Consider the following 23,556-nt stretch of genomic DNA (forward strand, 5'->3'; position numbering starts at 1 on the left):
TGTGCCGCCGAATGCTCGAACCCGTCTCCGCCACGGTGTTAAGCTGCAGTCTCCAGGCAGAAAAGGAGTCTCCAGGCAGAAGAGACTCCCGCGCTTGGGCGAGAGCGGCGGGAGCCGGTTGGCGCCCGGCTAACAGAGCCGGAGAAGGGGGCGGAACACGTTTCCTTCGTTCCCGCCCCCTCCCAGCCAGAATTACCACCCTCTGGCGCCCCGGCGGGCTTCGCGAGGGGAGGGTGGGATCGCCTTTACCCGCCCCCTCCAACCCCGCCGCCTCGGAGGCTGTGGAACACGGCGGAAGTGGGAGCGAGGGCGGAGGCCCATTTTATAGCTTGTTTCCCCATCTGGAATTTACCTCACCGCATTCCTCTCAATGGCAAGACCAAGGAAATTGGACTCATTGCGGGCTTGCTGGGGTCAAGGGACTGAAATGTCCAGCGGGAAAAAATTGCCCACAGACCCAGCTCGCCCTTTTTGCTTCTTCTCCCTCCCTCTGTTTTTCCTTTCGCTCGACTGGCCCATCTCCCCGCTTCCTCTTCAAAGCGATGGGATTCTGAGGTCGTTGAAGCCTGTGAAACTACGGGAAACTAAGCGGAGAGAAGACGCTGAGGGACAGAAGGGCAGACGCACTGGGGTTACCAGCAGGGTCTGCCCTACATGATAGGAGGATGCCGGTTCTTAGCTTCCTCTGCAGTCTCTAAGCCCGGTCACGTGTTCTGCCAGCTCCTCCGGCTGTTGCCATAGAAACAAGTCTTCCAACCAAGCATCTGGGGGTGACTTTCTTGCGTGGAAGGGTGGTGTGCGCGGTTACTGCGACGGAGAAGGGATTTTTGGAAAGCAGGGCTGCTGAGGGCGGGGTGCCCGGCGCCTGGGTTCTATTCCAGGCACGGCAGTAGGCTGGCAGCGCTCGAGAGCAGCTGCGGCTGGGTTCTTTAATTGGTATGTGTCTATAAAGCTCTGAGCCAGAATCGCGTGCCTCTGGGGGGGGGGGATGAGAAGAGGCCGGCAGTTCACCCCGATCTCAGGCCATATTGGGGCGGCAGCTGCCCCAGACCCAGGACTCTGTAGCGGCCTCACCGAGTTTGTGGTCCTCCCCAGGCCCCTCCCTATCTATTCTGGGCTTGCTCACAGCTTATAAAGTTTATTTGTCCAGGTCACAACGTGTTCAAACAAGTAGGACTCTGGGCAGCATATCATCTGACTTCTGACCTCTGCTGGGGAGGCTTAGGCTTGGACCCCAGTGTAGTAAGCCCCTAAGGTCTGGAATGTGCTGTGGCCACCAATGTGGCGAAAGAGGGTGGAAGACTGGAAGTCAGGAGCTTCCCTCAGCCAAAGAGGGATATGTACTGTTAGAAGGCATGACATCTATGTCCCTGGGGAATGGAGTTAAAAAAAGTGTGTGTGGGGGATCCAAGCCAGGAGGCAGCAATGTAGGTGAGGGGAGCTAAACTGGGACCCTTACTCCTTTGAGTAGGGGGGGCTGGGGGTCAGGTAACAGCCACCATGTGCTCATCCTCTCTGGTCCTGTGCCCCAATACAGTGCCCACCACATACCCAGCACAACATTTTTGACAACAATTTGTTTGGTCAGCCAGCAAGAGGCAGGACAACAGTGGAGGAACCTAAACTACAGTGAAAGCCGCTCAGAAATTCACACAGGAGACTGAGGCAGTACTGTCTGAATGCTTTATTACAGTTGGAAACAAACCCGACAAACTGGAGGTGATGACATCCCAGAAGCCTGAGAGGCAAGGGAGATGCTGTTTGCATTTTGTCCTTTTTTTTTTTTTATTATTAAATGCATTTTAGCAAAAGTAGATTAAAAAAGAAAGGATTGAATCCCATATGTCAGCAAGGAGGAGGAGGAGGAGGAGGGGACCTAGGGGGTCAGCAGCCCCTCTACCACAGTCTTCCCAGAAATAGCTCAAAGGAGCAGTGTTGCTTCTGCACACTCAGCTCTAGCAACCAGACCCTCCTTCCTAGCCTCAAGGCATCCCTGCAGGCATCCTAAACTCCCTCAAGCTCTAACAAATATAATTCTGGATCCAGTCTCAACAGTGCCATTCTCTCTCCCTACCTACAGGTAATGGGAACTGGAAAGCAGCACAAGGAAGGCATGAATGTCACCTTGAGCCAGAGAAGATGAGCTTCCTGTGATGGCTGGAGTCAATGAACAGTTTGGCCACCCACTGTTCAGAAGGGAGCAGGGGCCAGTGTGTGTAGATACTTCCCCAAGTGTCCAGTTAGCATCTGCACATTTGGCTTGATAAATATATTAATTTATAAAAACTCTGTGGTCTCAGAGCTCCCACTACTCTTAGGCCTGGTATAGGTCAACCAGAGCTGGATGCTGAATCTGCATTGAACTCAGGGTCCAGAAGGCTTGCGGCCTGAGGTGGAGGTCCAGGGACTTGTTCAGCATTGAGGCCTGTGGGGAAAAACCCCAGTGACTCTGGAACCTACCAACAAAGCCTCTTACATTATGAAGGGGAAAGGGAGAAGAATAATTTTTCTTAAAAAAAAAAAAAAAAAAAACTTATACAAAAATAGATCCATTTGCAAAACAATTTCTCAGCCAGGAGGCTCCACCTCCCATTTCCTTGGAGACAAGAGGGTGAGGTTGGGATGTTATAATACAGCCCATACTCCAGATGAGATGCACCAAAGCTCTGGGGAGGGGATGGTGTCTAGGATAGCCTGGGCGCTGGTGAGAAGGTCCAGGGAGGCGAGGGCATAAAGCATGGCAGCAGGCTGAGGGCAGGTCCCACAATGTCTCTATGCCCTGCCTGACTGCCTGCCTGCCCATGTGCTCTGACTAGGCCCCTGCGGCATCAGTAAGTGTCCAGGTACTTTTTGTTTTGTGAGGCCTGTCCCAGAAAGGTGTGGTGAGATCTACTGCCCCCTTCCTTAAAGGGAGCTCCCAATGCCACATCACTAGTAATAAATAACAGCCAGGAGTGGGAAGAGCAGAGCAGAGGTGACAGCAATGAAAGGAGGGAGATACCCCAAAGGTTTGCCAGCCCCATGCTGTTCTCAGGGCCAGAGAAATTACAAAAAAAAAAAAAAGCACAAACCTAGACAGATTGATTGACCTAGGGGCAAGCCCACTTCAAAGCTGGGGCTGAGAAAGCCGTTGAGGCTTTGTTTGAGACAAGGCCTCAGAGTAACAGAGGAGACACTGGGGGTTAAGGCAGCAATCACAGAGCCTGCTTTGGTACTACAGCAGCCAGGGCTGGCTGGGTGGACTCAGGCCTAGCCCACACCGCTCTTCCCTCCTGGCCTCTAGGCAGCTGAAGCTGTGTATGATGTACAAAGAGTAGCAGGCCAGAGAGCAAGACTGGGTTGGGGTGTTGGGAGTGGCCACCCCAGAGACACATCTCCATCACCCGTTAGGCTCATGCTGCAGGGAAGGACAGCCTGGTGCTGCATAGAAGCTGCCGTGGCCTCAGGACGCAGATTAGCTTGCACGGCCAACCAACTCCTTGGTTTCCTCAAGGATCGTGGGGATTCCCTCACTGCTCTTCTTCATCTTAGCAGGAACAGAAGTCATGGCATCATCCTTGGTCAGCTCTGAGGCTAGCAGAGATGTGACTGCACACCCGGCCTTTCTGTTGGCTGCAAGAGAAGACACAAAAGATATAGTCCACAGAAGGTTCAATTTTCTTCTTTCTGAACTCTCGCAGACAGTCGGCCTGAAGTCATGCCCATGTGGCCATCCTGTCTGGTTCACAGGGTCCATGTTATTTTGAAGAAGTGGGGGCAGAGTCCAAGAACATGCTGAATTAACTTTTGGGGGAGAAGGGCAGAGAACAGAAGAGTATGGTGCAGGTAGGAAAGTATACAAAGATTACATATAGCTGGATAGAACTTGGTTCAAGTGCTATGTAACTTAAAGAGATAAAATACTCTCAATCTCTTTTCTCATCATAAGTACTGTTGGAATTAAATAGGCTCCAGATTGGTAAATGGTGGTTTTTTCCTCGGCAATTCCATGGGAGCTCCTAAAACATGCTCAGTCAGCCCTGCGGAGGCCTGTCCCAAGCAGAAGGCCTTCAGCAGCTGCTACAATGATCCTTGCAAAGAGCAGCAGCCACACACTGCCATTACATGCATGTCACACATGCATGTCACGTGCCTGACAGCCCTCCACCCTTCTCCCAGATGCCCACATGCCTAGCGCTTTCCTACCTCACCTGAGTAGGACAGTGATACAAATGCTAAGGGCCCTACATAGCGTTCAGGTGTGTGCCTGGTGTATAAAAGGTGTGTCAGGGAAAGCTGAGCTAGGGTCAGTGGAGCCACGAGGGGCCTCTACAAAGAAATCTCAGCCCAGGAGACTCAGGGATCGTGACACTCCAGGTGTCATCTTAAGTAAGAAAGACCCAATCAACCCTGAGTTTCTGTCCTAACTACTAGGAGCTTATCCTCAAGGTGCTCATACTTATTTATGGAATTCAGATTTGGAGCCTCAGTATCCGTTAAGAAGGCGGCTCCTTGCTGTCTGCCTTCTCACAGGCCTGGAGGCAGCCTGCAGGGACTGCCTGGACAGAGAGTGCTGCTTGCTGCAGAGTAGGACAAGTCAGACATAGAGCCCACATACGCTGTAGTTCAAGTTCTACAAAATGTCTAGAATGGGCAAGTACACAGACAGAGAGTGGATCCATGGTTGCCAGGGGAAGGGAGGGGAGGACTGGGGGGTTGACCGCTAATGGGTATGGATGGGGTAATGCAAATGTTCTGGAATTAGATAGTGGTGATGTATGCACAATCTCGTGAGTATACTAGAAAACACTGAATTGAATACTTGTGTGTGAATCATATCTCAATTAAAAGAAAAATGATCCTGCTGGGGACAAAAGAATGCTGTGTGGGGAAAGCTGTGCCTGAGTGTTAAAGAAGCAGGAACAGAAGCCTAGCACTGCAGAAGAAAACTGCAGGAGCAGGAAGAACAGATCCAGAGAAGCCAGTGAATAAAGCACCCAGAGCAACTCTGCCTTCTTCAGATCAGCAAAAAGCTTTAGGTAAGGCAGAAGCCAACTGGGGGCAGAGGGCTCAGGCCTTCGCCAAGGCTGTCAGTCTGTAGAAACATGACCCAGAGCCACCTGTTCACACAGCAGAGGCCCCACGGGTCAGCAGGGAGCACCAGCATGCCCACAGGTTACCAAGTTACAGGTCGCTACCTCCTCCTCCTCCTCCCAGGGGCACAAGGGATTATCTGACAAAAGGAAAGACAAGAGTGAAGGCCCGGACTAATAGCACAGGGCTCATCTGATTATCAGGCTGGATGGTCACACACTCTGCTCCCTGGACCATGAACACATGCTGCCTCCGTGACTGAGGGGAAGAAAAGGTACTCACTGGAGGAGGACTAGGATGGTCTTTTTTATAGATACTTCCCTCCCTTCCTTTCTCATCTTTCCAGCAAAGGAGCAAAATGTTCTGGAATTAGATAGTGGTGCAAAACGTCCTCAGCACAGTTTCTGCTATTTTCTGATATACTCTTTCATCTAGGATCCTACTTTTCATGTCCAGAAAGGCAGTGGCTTGGTATCACTTTACAGCTCCTTAGAATTCAGCCTCCAGCAGTTAGAAAATACTACAACTGTGAGTTGCAGTGAGTGTGTGTGAGAGAGACTCACTTGCGGAGTTAAGTATATGATGAAACAGCTCAAACCCCAGGGAAAAGAACACTGGATGTTCAGGGACACTTATTCTGGATAACATAACATGGGAGAAGGAAGAACTCACAGTCCAAGCAAGACTTCTTCTCTTGGTTTCTTCCTCCAAATTAAGAAGATACCAGGCATATATAATTCAAGCTGCATTTCTACATTTTTTCTAGATTCGAAAGAGCTTCGGAGGCATTAAAGATTCCACAAAAACTAGGAGTGGATGGTAGGTGGGGTGAAGATCAAAACTTTCCCTTTAAGTCTAGAAAACAGGTACATGAGAGATGGGCACGACATGGCCTCAGGGCAGAAACAGGTAAGAAAGTCCTAGTGGGAACTGGCAGCAGAATCCACAGAATGGCGGAACCCTCGATTTCCCTTCCATCGGGATTACAGTGACACTGAGAAGCATAAACAATCCAGAAAACTGACCTTCCCCCGCCTTTCCATAACTCGGGTACTTGTTTAGACTTCTGAAAAGCAGACACAGAAACAGATACATATTTTGACTACACAGAAGGGGGGGGGGGAGTATTAACTCAGAGAGGAACAACTCAACAGCCAGGGGCAAAAGGGAGCAGTCTCGAGACACTAGTCAAAGCTCTCTGAGGCCAGATTCCTGGAAGTTAAGGGTGGGCTAGGATAAAAACACCAACAAAACCAACCACGTAAGACAGTATATATGAATTAGAAAAGGTTAATGACTTGGAAAAGACATTTATAAACCACAGACTAGGAACAACAACTAAAGAGGAAGTACTCTTGTTAATAAGCTTCCTTAGGGAAGAGGAAACTAGGACAGATGGGGCGATCATTACCCTTCTAAAGAACTCATTATTGCCTAAAATCCTCTTAATTAGAAATCCTGTCCTATTTTTATTAAGTGGGGGGAGAATAAGTGGTGATATAGGAGATATTCTTAACCTCCTCTAGACAGGGTGCCATCACAAAACTTCCCTGAAACAATTTCACCATGTTCAGGGTTCCTGGGTGGAAGGTATGCAAGAATGTTTCTGGCCTACACAGAGAGGGCTCATTGTCATCTCCTGTCCAGTCACATAGGTTTAATGGGAGCAGCCTGGACTTGAATTCTCAGAAGGGGGCTATAAATTCTAGCTCTAACATTAGCAGGTTCTGTACACCTGAATGAGATCTTAGCTGGAACTTAATGTGTTTTACCTATGAGAAAATTAGATGCTCATCATTATAGGGCTTTAGAATCTTTCTTAACCAAGTTCTATTGCTATAGGTGGAGTTTAGAGGGAAACTGGGAAGTGGAAAGAAAGGGAGAGGGTGATGAATGTCTTTCTTCCCTTGACTTACCCCAATGAGCAGATGCCCTGTGTATAAGAGGCCACAATTCAGACATGGAGATAGAGTTGAGTCATTAAAACCACAAGCTGACTCAATCTTCAGCTTGAAATAGTAGCTAGAATACAATCACATGGATTCTTCCCCTTGACACTCAAACCATTGTCCTCCCACACCCTGCAGAGCACAGCAGTTTACATGTCACTCTGAATGAACCAGTCCTGATAGTAACTCTCCTCTTCCCACTCTTCAATGGGTCTTTGTTTACTGGTCACTCTGTCAGGTCTCCAGAGACCGGAAGATTTTTTTTTTTTTAACATTCCTTTAAATTCTAGGGAAAAGGCTAGTGTCTTTGAATAGAGACAGCTGCCTCTCTGGCACTGAGGAGAGCTGTGAGGCATATCTGTCTGATAGTGCTTCTCTCTTCTGGCTCAAAGCAATTAGGCCAGGAGGAACAGTCAAAGACAGTGAAACAAGAGAGGGACCAGCTAAGGCCAGTTGCCACCAAGGAAAACCCACAGCCATCAGAGCCTTTATCATTTGAGAATGGGGTCTTCCTCTTTCTTCTCTTAATTAATCCTTTAGTTATTGTATGAAAGCTGGAAAGGACCTTAGAGACCATTTTAATCCATCTCTCATTTTATTAATGAAGAAACTGAGTCCCAGGAACACTGAGTGACTTATCTAAGGTTATACAGATGGCACCAAAGTCAGACTTACTTTGGCTCTTTAGCTCCCAACCCAGTCCTATATTCTTTGCAGTCTTTTTTGATGCTTTGTCTCCTATTAACATCTAACACAATACCATATTGCTTTATATGTTGTGAAGGCACCATCTAAAGAGTTTACCAGACTAGCTAGATGTGTCTCCTAGATCTGTTCAGATGTATTTCATGAACCCAGGGATTAGAAAGGTAAGGCTATAGGATGGAATCAACTTAAAAAGTATATAGTTCTCATTTTCACCTTCTTTTGGCCTCAAGATATCCTAGAATAAGTCTCCCATTCCTTTTTACACTGGGAAACAGTACTCTAATTCAGGCCCTCTGCTAAAAGGTTAGTTTCCACCAAAACCCCCGCTTCCTTTGCCTGGAGTTTCTGGTTTCCCATTTGTAAAGAAGTGGAGAATGGGGCTTCCCCAGCAGAGAGAAGCCAGACATATCTGGCTGTGCACAGGAAGCATCTGGGAGTCTACTAGAGTTCCACAGGAAGAAGCTTGAAAGGGAATTCCCCACCAAAAGTCTCATACAGGTTGACACTTAACTGAGAAGGCAGAGGAAAACACTGAGATGCAACTGTACTTGAGTTTGGCTAGAAATGCTTAACCTAAGGCCACTTAACATCACACGGTGGGTAGGAAACAATGCTTCAAGAACCTTGAAAACAAAGGAAACACTGTGTTCTACTACAGATGGATTTATAAGGCTAAACATTCTATCCCAGGAAGTTCTATACTCAACAGATCTACCTCTTTTCCTCTCAAGAGAGCCCTATACTCATAGGGTGCCAGAAGATGAGTAAGAGTTGTAACAGAAAGGATTCTTCTGTTTAGGGAAGATTCATGAAGTCACACAGAAGAGGCCACAGAATGGAATTTCCCCTTAGGTATTCAGAGGATGGTTAGAAATAAGCAGCTGAGGGCCTTCCCTGGTGGCTCAGAGGGTTAGGGTGCAGTACTGCAAGCTGGCCACAGCTACTCCAGTGTGAGTTCAATCTCCAGCCCCGGAGGTGACCCACACGGAGCAGCAGACCTCTCATGACCCGCCCGCTGCTCCCCTCAGCGGTGTACTTTGTCAGTCTGCCTGTTCTGTCCCCCACTCTGCTCTAGTGAATCCTGTCACTCCCCTGCACCTCTGGACTGTACCCCAGTTCTGTATGTATAAATAAATCTTAAAAAGAAATAAGCAGCTGGACATTACAGACAAAATTCAGTAATGCCAAATTCAGGTATTTGGGTTGGGACACAGAGCTTATGGGGACTAGCGTTTGCTACCTGGTTCTTAAGATCCCATTTATAGGCTGTGGCAGGTACTACAGGCCTTCAGGAACCAATGTGTACTAGTCAAAAGAAGCCATAACCCCTCTGTCCAATAACCTTAAAGTGAAGTTCATATCAAACAGGCCTAGAGAATTCCCCAGCAACTGGCCAGGGAATAGGGAATATAGCTTTAAATTCCTCAGAAGTAGAAGCCTTCACTGGTGCCTTTTCTGTAATTCCCACATCATTAAGGAAGCCATCACTCCCAGCCCCAGAAGGCCTTTACCAGACACACAGGTGCAGGCAACCGCCCATGAGAGCTAGCCTTGGCTAGACACCTTTTTGACTAGTATCTTGGCCACTGCATGCTTCCCTCAAAGGAAACTTACCACCCGCTGATCTTGCCCTATACCAGTGCCTGGATTATTAGTCCTCGTGCCCCTATTATTATTCTTAGAAGCTCTAGGTCACTGTAATCCTCTTCAAACTTTTGAAGGTTGGGAGAGATCAAAAGGGAGTGCCTGGGGACAGGCAAGGGCAGTGGAGGCTGACTGTACCCTCGGAAGAGGTTCTCAGACATAGCAAATTCCTTTCATGGAGATGCTACTTCAATTCTAACAGCTGGGAATAACAACACTGAACCCCTTCTTTAGAGGACTTTATGTATTCAACTATCCTCTCTTTAGCTCTTCCACTTGTGAAGTTAAATGAGGACTTCTAACCTTTTTTCTCTATATTTCCTGTATTTAACATACAGTTTTGTGTTGAGGTCATCTTTTCTTCATATACTCAAACACCCACCGAAATCTTTGTTCTGCACCATGGTTTGCTTACTTCAGGTTCCTGCTTCAAGAATAGAGCAATGTTGGTGATGGCACATGGGTGACTTGGTGATGGGAAACCCGTGGGGATTACAATTGAGATGGAAAAAAAAAAATGTACAAAATGATGTAAAAATAAACTTTTGTAATAAAAAAATAAATAAATAAAATGAAAAAAGAAAAAAAAAGAATAGAGAAATGCAAGAATAATCAAATGTAAGCTCACTGCTGTAAGTCCCTCAAGCTCCAAATCATTACTTTCCAACATGGGAGGATGAAAACCGGACCAGTGGAGAAGTTTCTAAATCATCAGATTTAGATTACATTTCCTGTTCTTCAGACCAAGACTAGCAAGACCAGGAGCAGAAGCCTTACCCTAGGCTCGGTTCTGTTTCCTTACTTACCCTGACGAGGTCCTCTCTTCCGTCGGAATGCTGCACCTGACTGCAGAGCTTCCAGGAGACTGTCCATCACGCCCGTCTCATCGCCCTCTGTCGTGAACAAAGATGGAGATGTACGCCCTTCAGCCTGAGCAGCATGCCTGTGCTGAGCCCACACAACATGCCTCCAACATGCTTAGTTGTCTTGCCCACAGTGGGTTAGCGCTCAGAGCAGGACAGCTCAGGCTTACTTACATCTGTTTAAAAATGACTAAGCAAAAGGTTTCATTGGTTACAGTGTACTCAAACCTCGGCAGATTTTCCTGCAAAGTTCTCCTCCCCATTCCACTTTAGATTAACACACAGAATTGCAGAATTAAACAAGATGAAGATAAGCACAGAGACTAAGCCTTTGAAATTATTAAGGAACTAGAAATAATTTCCTTTTTATCCTAAGTTTTTCACTACACTTTACATAAATGCCTTTTGGAGAATCTGGTTCAAGTTTCATAACTGAGAGAAGATGAGAGACCACTGATCAAGAGTGCATTTCAGGACTCTCTTTGGTGGCACAGGTGAGGTTAAAGTACAACAGACCTCTATCTCTCCTATCTTGCCCACTGCTCCCCTCAGCAGTGTACTTCCTCGATCTGCCTGTTCTGCTCCCCACTCTTGTCTCCGGTGAATCCTCTCACCACATGCACCTCTGGTCTGTACCCCATTTCTTTATGCATAAATAAATAAATCTAAAAAAAAGTGTATTTTATTTAAATACTGTCTCCAGAGGTCCCATCTTTCTGAAGCAAGCTTGGCATCTAAGAAAAGCATCCTGGCTGGAAAACAAAGAGTTAATGTAGAATCTCTGTTTCAGGCTGACTGTTTCCATGGCAACAGCTCAGGGTGGTGAAATCTGGAACTGTGAAATCCCAAGGAGTGGGTTGGCTGCCAAAGACAAAGCCGGGCTCGCTGCTCCCAGTGCCACCTGCTGGTTGCACATTACCAGTGCAGCTGACCTACATTTGGACCTCATTTGCTTGCCCTGGGGCCCCAGCCAGAGCTAGGTCCACTGCGCCATCTGATGGGTAAGTACAGCCCTTACCGGACACATCCCTAGGGCCTCCTACACAGTATCTGGGGTCAAGCCCTAGCAGCCTGGAGAGTAAAGATGAAGGTGGAAGATACCTGATGTGGGCTCTAACAGCATTACTAAAAGTTTGTGGCTTAAATGTAACTGTGACAAGAGTGGGGAATATGCTTCCCAGAAAAGTATAAAAGGAAGATAGAAGTGTCGGCTGTTCCTGTTGCTTTAGGTACCTGGGAACAAGAAGGATCAGGGCAGCCTCCTGCATACAGTAAAAAACCCTCAGATTCTTGCTAGACACCACACTCACTGAATACCCTTTCAGTGCTCAGAGCCCCTCAAGTTTGTGAAGGGTGGCATCAGCTGAGTGCTGCGAGCAGTGTAAGCTGTATTTCCGCTGCCCACGTAAGGAGCAGCCAAAGGGGGGCAGGGAGTCAGCAGCAGCAAAGCAGCAGAGACAGGAAACAGAGGACCAGTAATTGAGGCCATATGTCTCAGCAAAGACATGCTTCTGGTATTGGAATACAGATTCTGCTGAAGAAAGAGGGTGGCCACCTCAGGCCCTCTTTCTAGAAGTTCAATCCTTTTACAACCTTATAGGTGTGTCCAACTGTGTTGGGGAAAAGCCTTAGTAAAATAAGTAGAAAGGGAGGGCAAACCACCTTGAAAAACTGGGAGCATGGCAAGGAAAATGTCCTGGGGAAAAAAACAAGTTTTAGCAGAGAATATGACAATATGCCAGAGGAACTTTTGGACAAACAGAAGGAAAGAGCATGTATTACAGCAATGCTGAATTCACCAGGGAGATGAGACATAATGCGGGAACCAGTAAAGGAGAGAACGATTTGGGCTTGGAGGACTGCATCGTGCATGTAACCGGGCTGGGGTTAAACTCCAGCTTCAGGTGCTCAGAGACACAGACTGCCAATGATCATTTGCCAGGAGTTGAACTAGACATGAGCTGTTCTCTCTGGCCTCTAGACTCCGGACAGAGAAGCCTCCAGATGTTGCCATCTTAGCCCATCAGCTCTTCCCCTTCACTTCTTACCTGCATTAATGTCTATGAGCTGCTCCCTCTTCTGCTGCTTCTCCAGCCGCTCCTTCTCTGCCTTCTCCTTGGCAAGTTTTGCTCTACGCATCTTTTCCTCGGTCTCCCGTCGCTTCTGGTTCTCCTTGACTGCTTGCTGTGGGGACAACAATTAGCATGTGGGCACGGATGCATACAAACATATGCACACCTACCATTGACCAACATGAACCCAGTGCAAAGTGAGAATGGATCACAAAAGATTCAGTCAGCAAGTATCCCTTGCTCACCAAAAACATATTCTTAAAGTTGTGCAGGTCCATGAAGAATTCTTCCACAGACACTTTCTTGGGGTCAAAGAGGTAGTACTCGCCCAGCTCCTTATAAAGGGTCTCCATGTTAGAGTGCATCATTTGGAGCTTCTCATACTGTTCCTCTGCATCCTTCACAAAGCTGTGCAGCCAAGGAGTGAAGGACCAGAAGAGACAAGCAGACCATGACTTCAGCCCAAAAGAACACTCACAGACACATGGTGGTAAGCACAAGGTTGTTCAGTACAGCATTGTTTACAACAGCAAAAGCCAGAAGCAATCTTAATATCCAAAATAGGGGAATGTAAACCATGAGCTACAGTGCACTTAAGAGAGCAGGGAGTGGCAATTAAAAAGGGGGTATTCTGCATATACTGCCATGAGCTTATTATGTGCAAAAAGAAGCAATATTACTATTTTTAAAAGACAAATTCATGAGATGCAAGTCAGAAGTCTAGAGGCAGTGGTTACTTTTGGGAAGGGCAGAAAAAGGTGAGTAGGTGTGTTTGTGTAAATGTGTCTGTGTCTCTATGTGTGTGTGGGGGGGGGGCTAGAGACAGGACAGGGCAATGGGCAGGAGATCAAGTGCATTTTTAAATTTATCTGCATGGTTTGTTTCCTCCACAGGAAGCTTGCTTTCCTTTTTAAGGGGCAACTCTCCTCTCAAGAAAGGATATAGTCATTTTTTCAACAAATTTGTCTTTCTCATCTGTGGCATCTGGGAACTTCTGAATATCACGTTCCACATCAGAAATATGTTTCTTCATCTGATCTAGATTCTTCTGCAAGTTTTCAGCAGAAACTAAAAAAATTACAAAAACAAACAGCAAGGGCTTATTAAATGCAGACCTTCTGCCCTTCAGGGTTCAGCTCTAGACATCCATCTGGTACTTCATTATTTTAGTTCCCTGATGTACTTTCTAACTGTTTCACACATCTTTCCAGAGCAACTATAAATAACTTGATGACTGATTCTCCAGGCTCCATAAGCTCTTCCCTACTAAGAAGGGAAGAGAAAGCTTCATTTAATTTAATAAGATTCAACAAAATCCCCTGGGGTCTTGGTCTCATTTACTTTACAGAATTGGACTTAGGAGGAAGGAGACATACATAGATACATAAAGGCAGGGCAGAAATGTGTTCCCATTTCTACTGGTGAGGCCTAAATTTTGTTAATCGTTCTGAATGTCTAAAAATATCTGACTTTCTTGCAGTTGTTTTTTGGTGTCCCATGCTTCCCATTCCTATACAGGGAGACCTTTCTTCTGCCACGCCCAAGTCCTACCCCTGTTCTACTTGTAACAGTCTGAACTGATAATGACCTGCAAATCTATACTGTGTTTTTGTCTCTTTCCACCTCCCTCCCTCCTGCCAAGCAGAGATCTTTGGGACTTGGAACACATTCCAGCTTTACCCCAAACTGCCCCACCTCGGCTGGCTTTCTCCACATGGGCAAGCTCATCTGGGAACTTGAGGACATCTGGATACTCATTCTCACACAATTCTGCCAAGAAGTGTAACAACGTCATCTTCTGATCTGTGGACTTGGTGTCTCGAAGCTTGGAGGAAGAGGAGAAATGGTTAGTCCTTATCTGCCGAAGACCACCTCAGGACAACAGCAGTTAGTCACACTGAGCTCCCGAGAGAGCTAGCAGCTTTCCATTTTAATGCCCTGCTCTCTCCCAGGCTCACCTTACAGAGGAAGCTGATATTGAAGCCAAAAGCACCAGCATTTCTAGAACCAGCATTCATATAGTTGCCGACTAGCAGAGTAATTTCCAGGAGACTAGAGAAGCTATCGCTCTTTCTCAGCTCCTCACATGCAGCAGTCACAGAAACTATCTCTGGCTTGATATTCTCCACCTGCTCATTGAACTGCAGCTTGAAGAGGATGGCATTGAGACGAGGCCGCAGGCAGGGAACAGTGCCCATCTGGTGGAGAAGACAAGCATTCCATTACAGCCAACAGAGCAGGAAAGAGACACAGGCCTGAGCCTCCTATGGGATGATCTGATTTCCAGAGTAAGGAGGAGATAGATAAAGGCAGACTCAAAGAGAAAGCGGGGGGGGGGGGGGGGGCAGGAACATGGCAGGGACTGCTCTGGGAGAGCAGGAAGGAGGGCTGGAGAAGTGCCTAATGCAAGAGCCTCACTCACCACCACGCCAAACTGCTCTGACTCAGCCAGGTCATCATACTCGTCCTTCAGTTCTGAAAGCATTATTAACTGCTCTGGCTCTGGCATCTGCTTAATGAGGTTCTGAAAGAGAAAGGGGCTGTCTCAGTTTGAGGGGATGAGCTGAAAACTGCAGCCAAACAGTGCTTTTGCTCTCCTCTCAGTCACTCACTCTGCCCAAGAACCATGAAGAAAGAAACAGGCTGGGCTACAGGGCAGGAGAGGCAGCTGGTCAATGGTGGGGATTCTGAAGACTACATCAGAAATAACTTGACCACCAGAACTGGACACTTACTCATTCACTAACATTCTTTAAGTTAATAAGCAGAGGAGAGATGAGGCTAGTGTGCAGCAGTGCAGAGCCAGCTCCAGTAGAATGAGCACGCTCCTTACCTGGACCATGGACTCAGTCAGAACAGCCTCATTCACCTCCAGGATAACATTCTTAATCTCTTGATAGGGCATGCGGAAGGAACCCAGGAAGATTGCTGCCAGAAAATGAGATATAAAGACATGTTCTCTTCCCCTTCTAGCCCATCCTAGAAGCCTATATTGCACAATTTTCCTAAGAGAGCTTTTGAAGTCACTATCAGAAACTACCAGCTTCTCCATGCCTATGTTGTTAAAATCCAGTATTTAAGGTCCCCACCTCCCAGCACTCTGTTAGGAATCCCCATATTTATGTCTCACACCAGTCACATTGTTGCAAGCACCATGTTCCACAAGCACTGTGACCCCTTGCCTCAGATCGCCCAGGAAGTCTTTGATCTCTCTATGTATCAAAGACATTCTCCCCACTCTATTTTAGCTCCCCATTCCCACAACTCTTTTTTCAAAGTTGCCATTACCATGAAATGCTCTGAACTTAAGCTGCCATATCCCATTCTCTAAGAATCACTTTTCTTATCCTTTCAGTAAGCTCACTATTAAATTTACTGATCTCTGAATTCCCTCTTCAACTCATCAGGCCTTAATGTCTCTCTCTCTCTCCTCCTCAAACCCTCTCCTCTTTTCTCTTTCCCTCCTTCTCCCCTCCTCCATGGTCTTGACAGCTCCTCGAAAAATCCCCATCTCAAAAAAAAAAAACAACAAAAAAAACCCAAACAATCCTCATTTCCCAACTATCATACCACTTCCATTTATTCTAAGACTGTCTTACTTTTCTTTTAAAGAATTTTAAACACCAGTAAATTACTTGCTAAGTTTTCTCTAATGTCCCTTACAAACTGAGCATTGGGGGGCTCCTCAGCTAGGGCCAGACTAGTAAAGGCTCAGGTAAGGATGATTTTGGAAACACCCAGATGAAAATTTGTGCCAACCCTTCTGTAAATTTATCAACAGCTATATCCGGGAAATCATGCTGAGGATATATATATAAAATCTAGTCTCTTCTATCTTAAAAACTAAACAAAAAACCTCCCTGATCCAATGTACCTAGTTATTAACTTCCCTCTTTTCTTCACTTTATAACATTCGAATAATACAAATCTCCCTCACTTCTGTGGATCTAATTTATTCTTCTGTGTCCACAGTCAGTGAAAAGACAGTGATCATTTATTGAATGAGTATTTCTTGTGAGCTACAGCACCTTTAAACATAATCTAGGGGATCTCATTTAAATCACTTATACTATCCTTGTAAATCTGTATTATTTGCCCCATTTGGCAGGGAAGAAAACTAATATGTAAAGAAGTTAAACTACCCATTCAAGCTCACATTACTAGTAAGGGTTGGAGGCAGGATTTAAGTACAAATGGGTTACAGAGTCTCCACTCTTTTTTATTTTTTTAGAAAGATTTATTTATTTATGCATACAGAACTGGGGTACAGGCCAGAGATGGAAGGGTGGTAAGAAGATTCACCAGAGACAGAGAGGGGAGCAGAACAGGCAGACTGACAAAGTACACTGGTGAGGGGAGCAGCAGGCAAGACAGAAGAGGTCTGCTGCACCATGTTGGTCACCTCCCTGGCCGGGGACTGAACTCATGCTGAGGTGGCTGCGGCCAGCTTCGTAGCTGCACTTTTGCCAATACTAGTATAACATGGTCCTTGCTTAAGTTTCTGACTTTGTTAATGCCAGATATAAGAATACTAGTCTGGTTTTCACTTCATTTCGCCCCTGTGTCTTCATTTGACACTGCTAACTACTCCTAAGACTATTTTTCGTTGCTGTGCCTTTCTAGCCCCCTTTGAGTCTTTTTTTTTCTTTACTTGCTCCTTAGGTATTAGTGGCCTTCAAAGCAAACCCAAGGTTTCAATCGAATCATATGCTACCTCCTAAATTCAAATCTATGCACCAATGTCTTTTGGAGGTGTCCCCCAGCCTCCTTACATTTGATGTTAAAATTAATCATTTCTACTCATCATTCTGCCACCTCTCATTCATGACCACTACTGACCACTCCTCTCCCAAAAGACAGGAGAATGTGCCACTGCTGAAATTTTCCTATTGCAGTTAATGATACCACTTTCTATAGAGTGATCTAAATTCAAGAAAACTCTCTTCTAAACCTTCAATCACTAAGTTTCATTAATCCAATCTTCCCAATATTTTCTATTTCCCAATATAGTTTCACTACTGGGATTTCAAGTTCAGGTCCCCCCTCCCTTAGTTTAAAGTAATAACATAACTTACCTCTATGCTTACAGTCTCACCTTACCAACTCAGCATCAAAATGACTGCTGAAGTAAATGTCCTCAACAATCTCACAAGGTTATATCACTAACTTTTCTGATTAAAATTTCTGTGATAACTTCCACAGTTTTTAGGATAAAAAATTGTATCTCAGCCTAATGGTATAAGAATTCTTTATGACTTAGCTTCCAACACCACCCCTCAGGTATGACCTAAGCTGTACAAAGCTACTAGCAGTTTCTCAATATTGATCCCGCCACCTGAAACAAGCCAGCTCTCACTCCTCACTGAGTCTATTTTTAATAGTTCTTTCAACTCCGTTTAAGCAGTACCTCCTTTAGAATGACCCTTGAATGGCTCCTTCACTTTATTTCCACGTCCCTTTCCAGTGCTCTCTGAAGAACTCTAATAGACCTCCACTACGACTTCTCAACCCATGCTATTACCATTAACTTCTTATCTGTCTCCATCAAATGTATTGTTCATAAACATAGGTATTATGCCTTATACTGCTTTCCCTAGCATACAAAAAGCAATCAGTGAATCACTAAGTTACATTTATTCACCATTCTGTCTAAACAAATTTCATTTATCTTCCTGAATTGTTTTCCATATTGATATCACTCAAGTGGAAACAATGTAATACCCTGAAGTTTCCACAATGACAGTTACTTATAACATGTAACAGTCTTGAGAGGGAAATAACCTCATATTATAAAAGTCTCCATAAAAGGACTTACCCACCAACACTATTAAATAATATTGGTTGTCAATAAGCTAAGCTTATATAACCAAGAATAACATAAAGTCTTACTATTTTCTCATAGTACCACTGGCTTATCTATTGGTATGCATACTCATTTCTTGTGCAACCTTGGCTAAATTGCATCTGAATTCAGGATTTTCTCATTTTGAAAAATGGGAACAATAGCTACATTAAAAGACTGTAAGGGGGCTTCATGGAATATATTATCCTTTCACCTCTGGAACACATGCCTTGTAGTTACCTCAATTATTTGAACAAATATGTGAACAGGAAGAACACTAACTGAACTCTCAGGAGCTATACTTATATTATTCTAAACCCCAAAGTTATTTTAGATTTAACTGAAGTCAAATGAGACCCTGAATTTAAAGGAAATGTATATATATTTTTAATAATAGTTTATTTTTACATCATTTTGTGCCTTTTTCATCTCAGCTATAATCCCTCTGTGGGCTTCCCATCACCATCACCCATGTACCATCACCATAGTCCAGTGCACTTCCCTCCCCTCATTTTTGATCCCATTCCCCACCCCACGCCCATAAAATGTCTCTGGTATATAGCTGTTCATTATTATTTTTCCCCTGATCCTTTATGCTGCTGCTATGAGTGAAACCATCGGGTAATTTTCTTTTTCTTTCTGGCTTATTTCACTAAACATTAAAGGAAATACTTAAAGTGTGAAAGAAAGAAATGTACAGTGGTTAGAATACTGCAATGGAAATAAGGGCTTGCAATGGAGGTTAAGGAAATAACCTTAATAAGGGCTTTAAAACAAGAAAACCCAAGCTTTAAACCCCAGACCTGCCTCTTAGTAGGTATGTGACTAGGCAAATTCCTAAAAGTTTTAGCCTCTATTTCCATGCTGTAAAGTGATATTAATAATTTTACAGTGCTATCAAAGAGATTAAAAGAAATGTTAAAAAATCACTATGCAATGCCAAGTATACAGAGGGAACTTAACAAATGGAAGTTTTCAATCAAGGGATTCTAATCTTTTTTTTTTTTTTGACTTTTATTTATTTATGCATACAGAAATGGAGTAAAGGTGGTGACAGGCTTCACCAGAGACAGAGTGGGGAGCAGTACAGGCAGACTGACAAGGTACACTGCTGAGAGGAATAGCGGGCAAGACAGGGGAGGTCTGCCATGCCATGTGGATCACCTCTGGGGCAGGGATCGAACTTGCACTGAAGCAGCCATGGCCTGGCTTAGCTTCATAGTGCAGTGCTCCAACCCTCTATGCCACCAGGGAAGGCCAAGGGATCCTGATCTTAAAAGAACTCTTTCACATATCAAATACTTAGGGTTACAGAGTTACTTACAAAGATTCTGGGATGTCTTTGAATCCAACACCTTTAACTCTTTTACTTTTTTCTTTTGTACAGATTTCTTTTCTTCTCCACCTTCCTGATCCTTTTTGGCTAGTAAAGGAAAGATTAGAAAAGCATGATTAATGACAAATCACATCTGTCTCTCACTGAACTATTATCACAGCCTAGAATAGCACCTCTCTGCCTCCTCCTATTATATTCCTTCAAAGTTGACTGCTCCTTAACCACCTACCCTTGGGTTAGTGACGCCCCACTCCAACTATACTAAATACATCATTTTATTTTATTTAGCAGATATCAATAATGCTTTCCCACATACATTCTGTCTACTTGTAAGCATCAGCAAACTTCCTGTAAAGGGCCAGGTAGTAAATATTTAAGGCTTTGTAGTGGTATGACTTGTTTCAATTGCTCATGAAAGCAGACATAGACAATCTATAAACAACGGGCATCGCTGTATTCTAATAAAACTTCATTAAAAAGAGAAGGTTTAACATCTACCAACCAACCTCTCTACTAGTCTTTCACCATATAATCCTTTTTACACCAGTTTAAAACCTTATCTTTCTAGTTCTACCTTAAACACGAGTTTCCTATAAAATTTTTCTAAATGCCTATGATCTTGTTCTAATTTCCTACTCAATTTAATACTAATTTATAATGACCAAGTCCTCTCACTGACTTTGTTGAAAGCACATAAAGTCTCTTCTTTGACGATAATGGCTTTGTTATTTGTCTTTGCAAATCTCATGGAATAAAAGTAAATTCCTAATAGGATCTTAAAAGTTTAGATTTCACATAGATACACACATAAGATGCTAGTAATATACTCTTTTCCTTTTACACTCTTTTCAAGACTATTCAAACCCAATGTATTCTTTTTCTTTTGATACTAAAATATACTCACACTTCACTCTGATGAACTAATTTTCATGAAATTTGCTATCTATAATTTGACAATTCAATGTTTCAAGATATCTCCTACATATCTCATCTTGTTCCTTTTAACCCATGTTACTTAATAAGTGTGAGTACTTTCCCATTCTACCTAATTTTAAGCTTCAACAGCATGGGCAAAATAGTAGTTCATTATATTGCTCCCTTAGCAGGTGTCACTAAAAAATGGTCAGTGACACTGGCCACTCGGGAGGACAGGGCAGTAGACAGAAAGGGAAACAAGATTTTTCTGGACAGATAACCGTGAAATACGCTGTCCTATAGTGTAATACGCTGTCCTATAGAGTAACTCGGTAGCAACATTTTAGGAAGCGACATGGGACAATCTGCATGGAGTGTCAAGAAAACAACAACGCCAGCCTGCTGTTTCTGAAGAGAGGAATGGGGGGGCCTGCGTATGGGAGTGGGAGCTATACTTTTCAACACAAACCCTTTTTTAGTGTTTGAATTTTAAACCATATGAAAAGCATTACCTAACACAAATAAGAGGTAAAACAAAAACCAAAGTTATATGGCAAAAGGTACAAAGAACTATTTTAAAAAATTCCATTCTAGACTAACAATCCCAACTTGAAGGGTTTAAACAGAAGAATGTGTATAATATTTAAATAGTTATTGAGCATATGTGCCAGATTCTGTTCTGAATAAAGAGTGAACAAAAATAGATTCTTGCTTTCATGGTACATACAGTCCAAGAGAGAAATGGGTAACTGATCAGTGAGTACATAAAGCAATATATTAGATGGTTATAAATGTGCGGAAAATCAAGTGCAGAAAGAATGGGAGACTTGATGGAAAGGATGGATTACAACTTTAGAGGGGTATGTACAGGGAAAAATCTCATCAAGAATGTGACTCTGAGTAAAGACCTTTTAGAAAGACAGAGAACAAGCCACGTGAATGTAGGGATGAGGTGGGGAAGTGAGAAAGTAAAGGCAAACTTACATGCAGGTAAACTAAAAAGAATATACATTATGATGTTGAAAAATAGAAAAATCAAGACAGCTTTTTATGTGACAGTAAGATAGAAATAAACAATAGGTAGAGATATAAAAAAGATGGGTGAAAATGTCATTTTTGAGGAAGGCTTGACTATATATATGTAATCAATACAACTACTAGAATTAAAAAAAAATAAAACTATCAGAATAAAAAATTCAGCATAGACAACAGACGAAAGGCAAGCATATGTACTTCCAGTTTTTACCAAAATGGAGTTGACCCATGTAAAAGAAATAGAATTAAATTTAAAACTGGGGGAGGGGAGCTAAAGGGATTAAACAAAATTTTGATAAAATATTGGTGTTGTTAGAATGGCATACATTATGAAATATAATGTAATACCTACAACACCACCTAAACTAACAATACAAAGTGATACATTAAGGAATTATAAGCACATCATAATATAATCTTCAAAAAATGTTCAAAGAAACCACAGGAACATAAGAAACGAGAAACAAAGGAAACAAACAGAAAACAGTAATACAATAGCAGACTTAAGTTTGAATATAATTTAATAATTATCTTTAATATAAGTGGTTTAACAGTCTGCCTATAGTAATGCTCAAGCATCCATTTCAAGAACACACATTTGGAATAAACATATTGCCAACTACACAACTAGATAGAGCCTGGCTGCCCCACCCAAGAAGTTCCCTTTTAGAAAGCCCTGGGTGGTCATTCTGGGCGACTCTGCTTTTCCCTTTCTACCTTTAATTCCCATTCTGCTGCTTTAAAGTCACCAAGAATTCCCACCCTCAACCTCAATACAGAATCCCAGACCCAGCCTCTTTCTTTCTACCTGTCTGAGAGTAACAAAGACAAAAACAATGGCATGATGAATTAGCAGAAGACAAGCTGTCTATAAGAAATTTCAAATACAAAGACAGGGGCAAGCTGAAAGTAAAAGATTGAAAAAGGTATATGCAAAGTTGACACATTAATTTTTTAAAAGCACAGTGAATACAGCATTAAAGTATTAAAGTATCAATCTACGAGAAAGACATACAGCAGAGTCTCAAAAATAAAAGGAAACGAAAAACTGATAGAGGTGGTAAGAGAAACTGGCATAACCAAGTCACAATAATTCTGGGAGACATTAATATCCTTTCAGTAATAGACAGAACTACTAGAGAGAAAATCAGCAATGGTACAGAAGAAATGAACAACACAATTAATTAAAAAGTCTAATTGATAAATAAAGACCACTACCCAACAAGAGCAAACATTTCTTTTCAAGTGCCCATTGAGTATTACCAAGAAAGACCATACCCTGGGCCATAAAATAAACCTCAAAAAATTTAATGGATTGTAATCACAGAGCATATTCTTTGACTATAATGGAAACAACTATAAATCAATAATAGGTAATAGAAAATAGCCAAACAATTGGAAGCTGAAGAACTATTTAAAAATAATCTCTGGGGAAGAAGATGGCGGCAGAGTAAAGACGCTGAGATCACCTCGTCCAAGCCTGCATAGGAATTGAGGACTGAAAACAGACTATAGACTCATTTACTACAAGTTTCAACCCAAACGAAAACACCCTGGACTCACTAGAAGGTAGATAACTGAGAGGGAATCAGCGATTGGGGAATTCCAGAAGGGAACTCCCGGGAAAACCCAGGCCCCTGGAAGTTCAGCGGGCTGCAGGAGCCGCTTTGCCCCACGCTAAACCCTGGAGGTAAAGCTGGACGGCTCAGCTCAGTGAGTGGAGCCCAGGCTGCGGAAAGACTGCAAATCTGATCCTCAATACCTGGGTGAGAGAAAAACCACTGAAACTGCAGACCCGATCCAGAGCACCTGGGCATCAGAGCACCTGGGCATCAGAGCACCTGGGCGCTGCGCAAAGACGCTGATCAGCTCCACCAGCTCGGGAACCCCCAAGAGAGCGGCACAATAAAGACACCGAGACGACTACATCCAAACTCGCACGGGATTATACAAAAACGGACTATAGACTTTCATGCTACAAGTTTCAAGCCAAATGAGAACGCCCTGGACTCACTAGAAAGAAAATAACCGAGGGAGAAGCGGCGATTGGGGAGTCCCCATAAAGGAAGCCGCACAGGCTGGAACTGATCCGGGAACGCCAGCGGCTTCCAACTCGCTC

At 44.0% G+C, this 23,556-nt stretch overlaps 1 protein-coding gene across 1 annotated transcript in view; it reads right to left on the minus strand.

Moving 5' to 3' along the window:
• Positions 1–1,669: 1,669 nt before the first annotated feature.
• Positions 1,670–23,556, minus strand: part of DIAPH1 (diaphanous-related formin 1) — a 93,592-nt gene continuing 71,705 nt past the window's right edge. The window contains exons 20-29 of the mRNA XM_012727778.1: positions 19,476–19,574; positions 15,143–15,237; positions 14,732–14,833; positions 14,268–14,507; positions 14,005–14,134; positions 13,253–13,377; positions 12,555–12,719; positions 12,286–12,421; positions 10,181–10,267; positions 1,670–3,612 (exon numbers count right to left, since the gene is read on the minus strand). Of these exons, the coding sequence (XP_012583232.1) occupies positions 3,455–3,612; positions 10,181–10,267; positions 12,286–12,421; positions 12,555–12,719; positions 13,253–13,377; positions 14,005–14,134; positions 14,268–14,507; positions 14,732–14,833; positions 15,143–15,237; positions 19,476–19,574 (1,337 nt within the window). The 3' untranslated portion in view covers positions 1,670–3,454. The remainder of the gene's footprint in view (positions 3,613–10,180; positions 10,268–12,285; positions 12,422–12,554; positions 12,720–13,252; positions 13,378–14,004; positions 14,135–14,267; positions 14,508–14,731; positions 14,834–15,142; positions 15,238–19,475; positions 19,575–23,556) is intronic.

This window comes from Condylura cristata, unplaced genomic scaffold (assembly GCF_000260355.1).
Source record: "Condylura cristata isolate star-nosed mole 26May11 unplaced genomic scaffold, ConCri1.0 scaffold00021, whole genome shotgun sequence".
NCBI classification, from domain to species: Eukaryota; Metazoa; Chordata; class Mammalia; order Eulipotyphla; family Talpidae; genus Condylura; species Condylura cristata.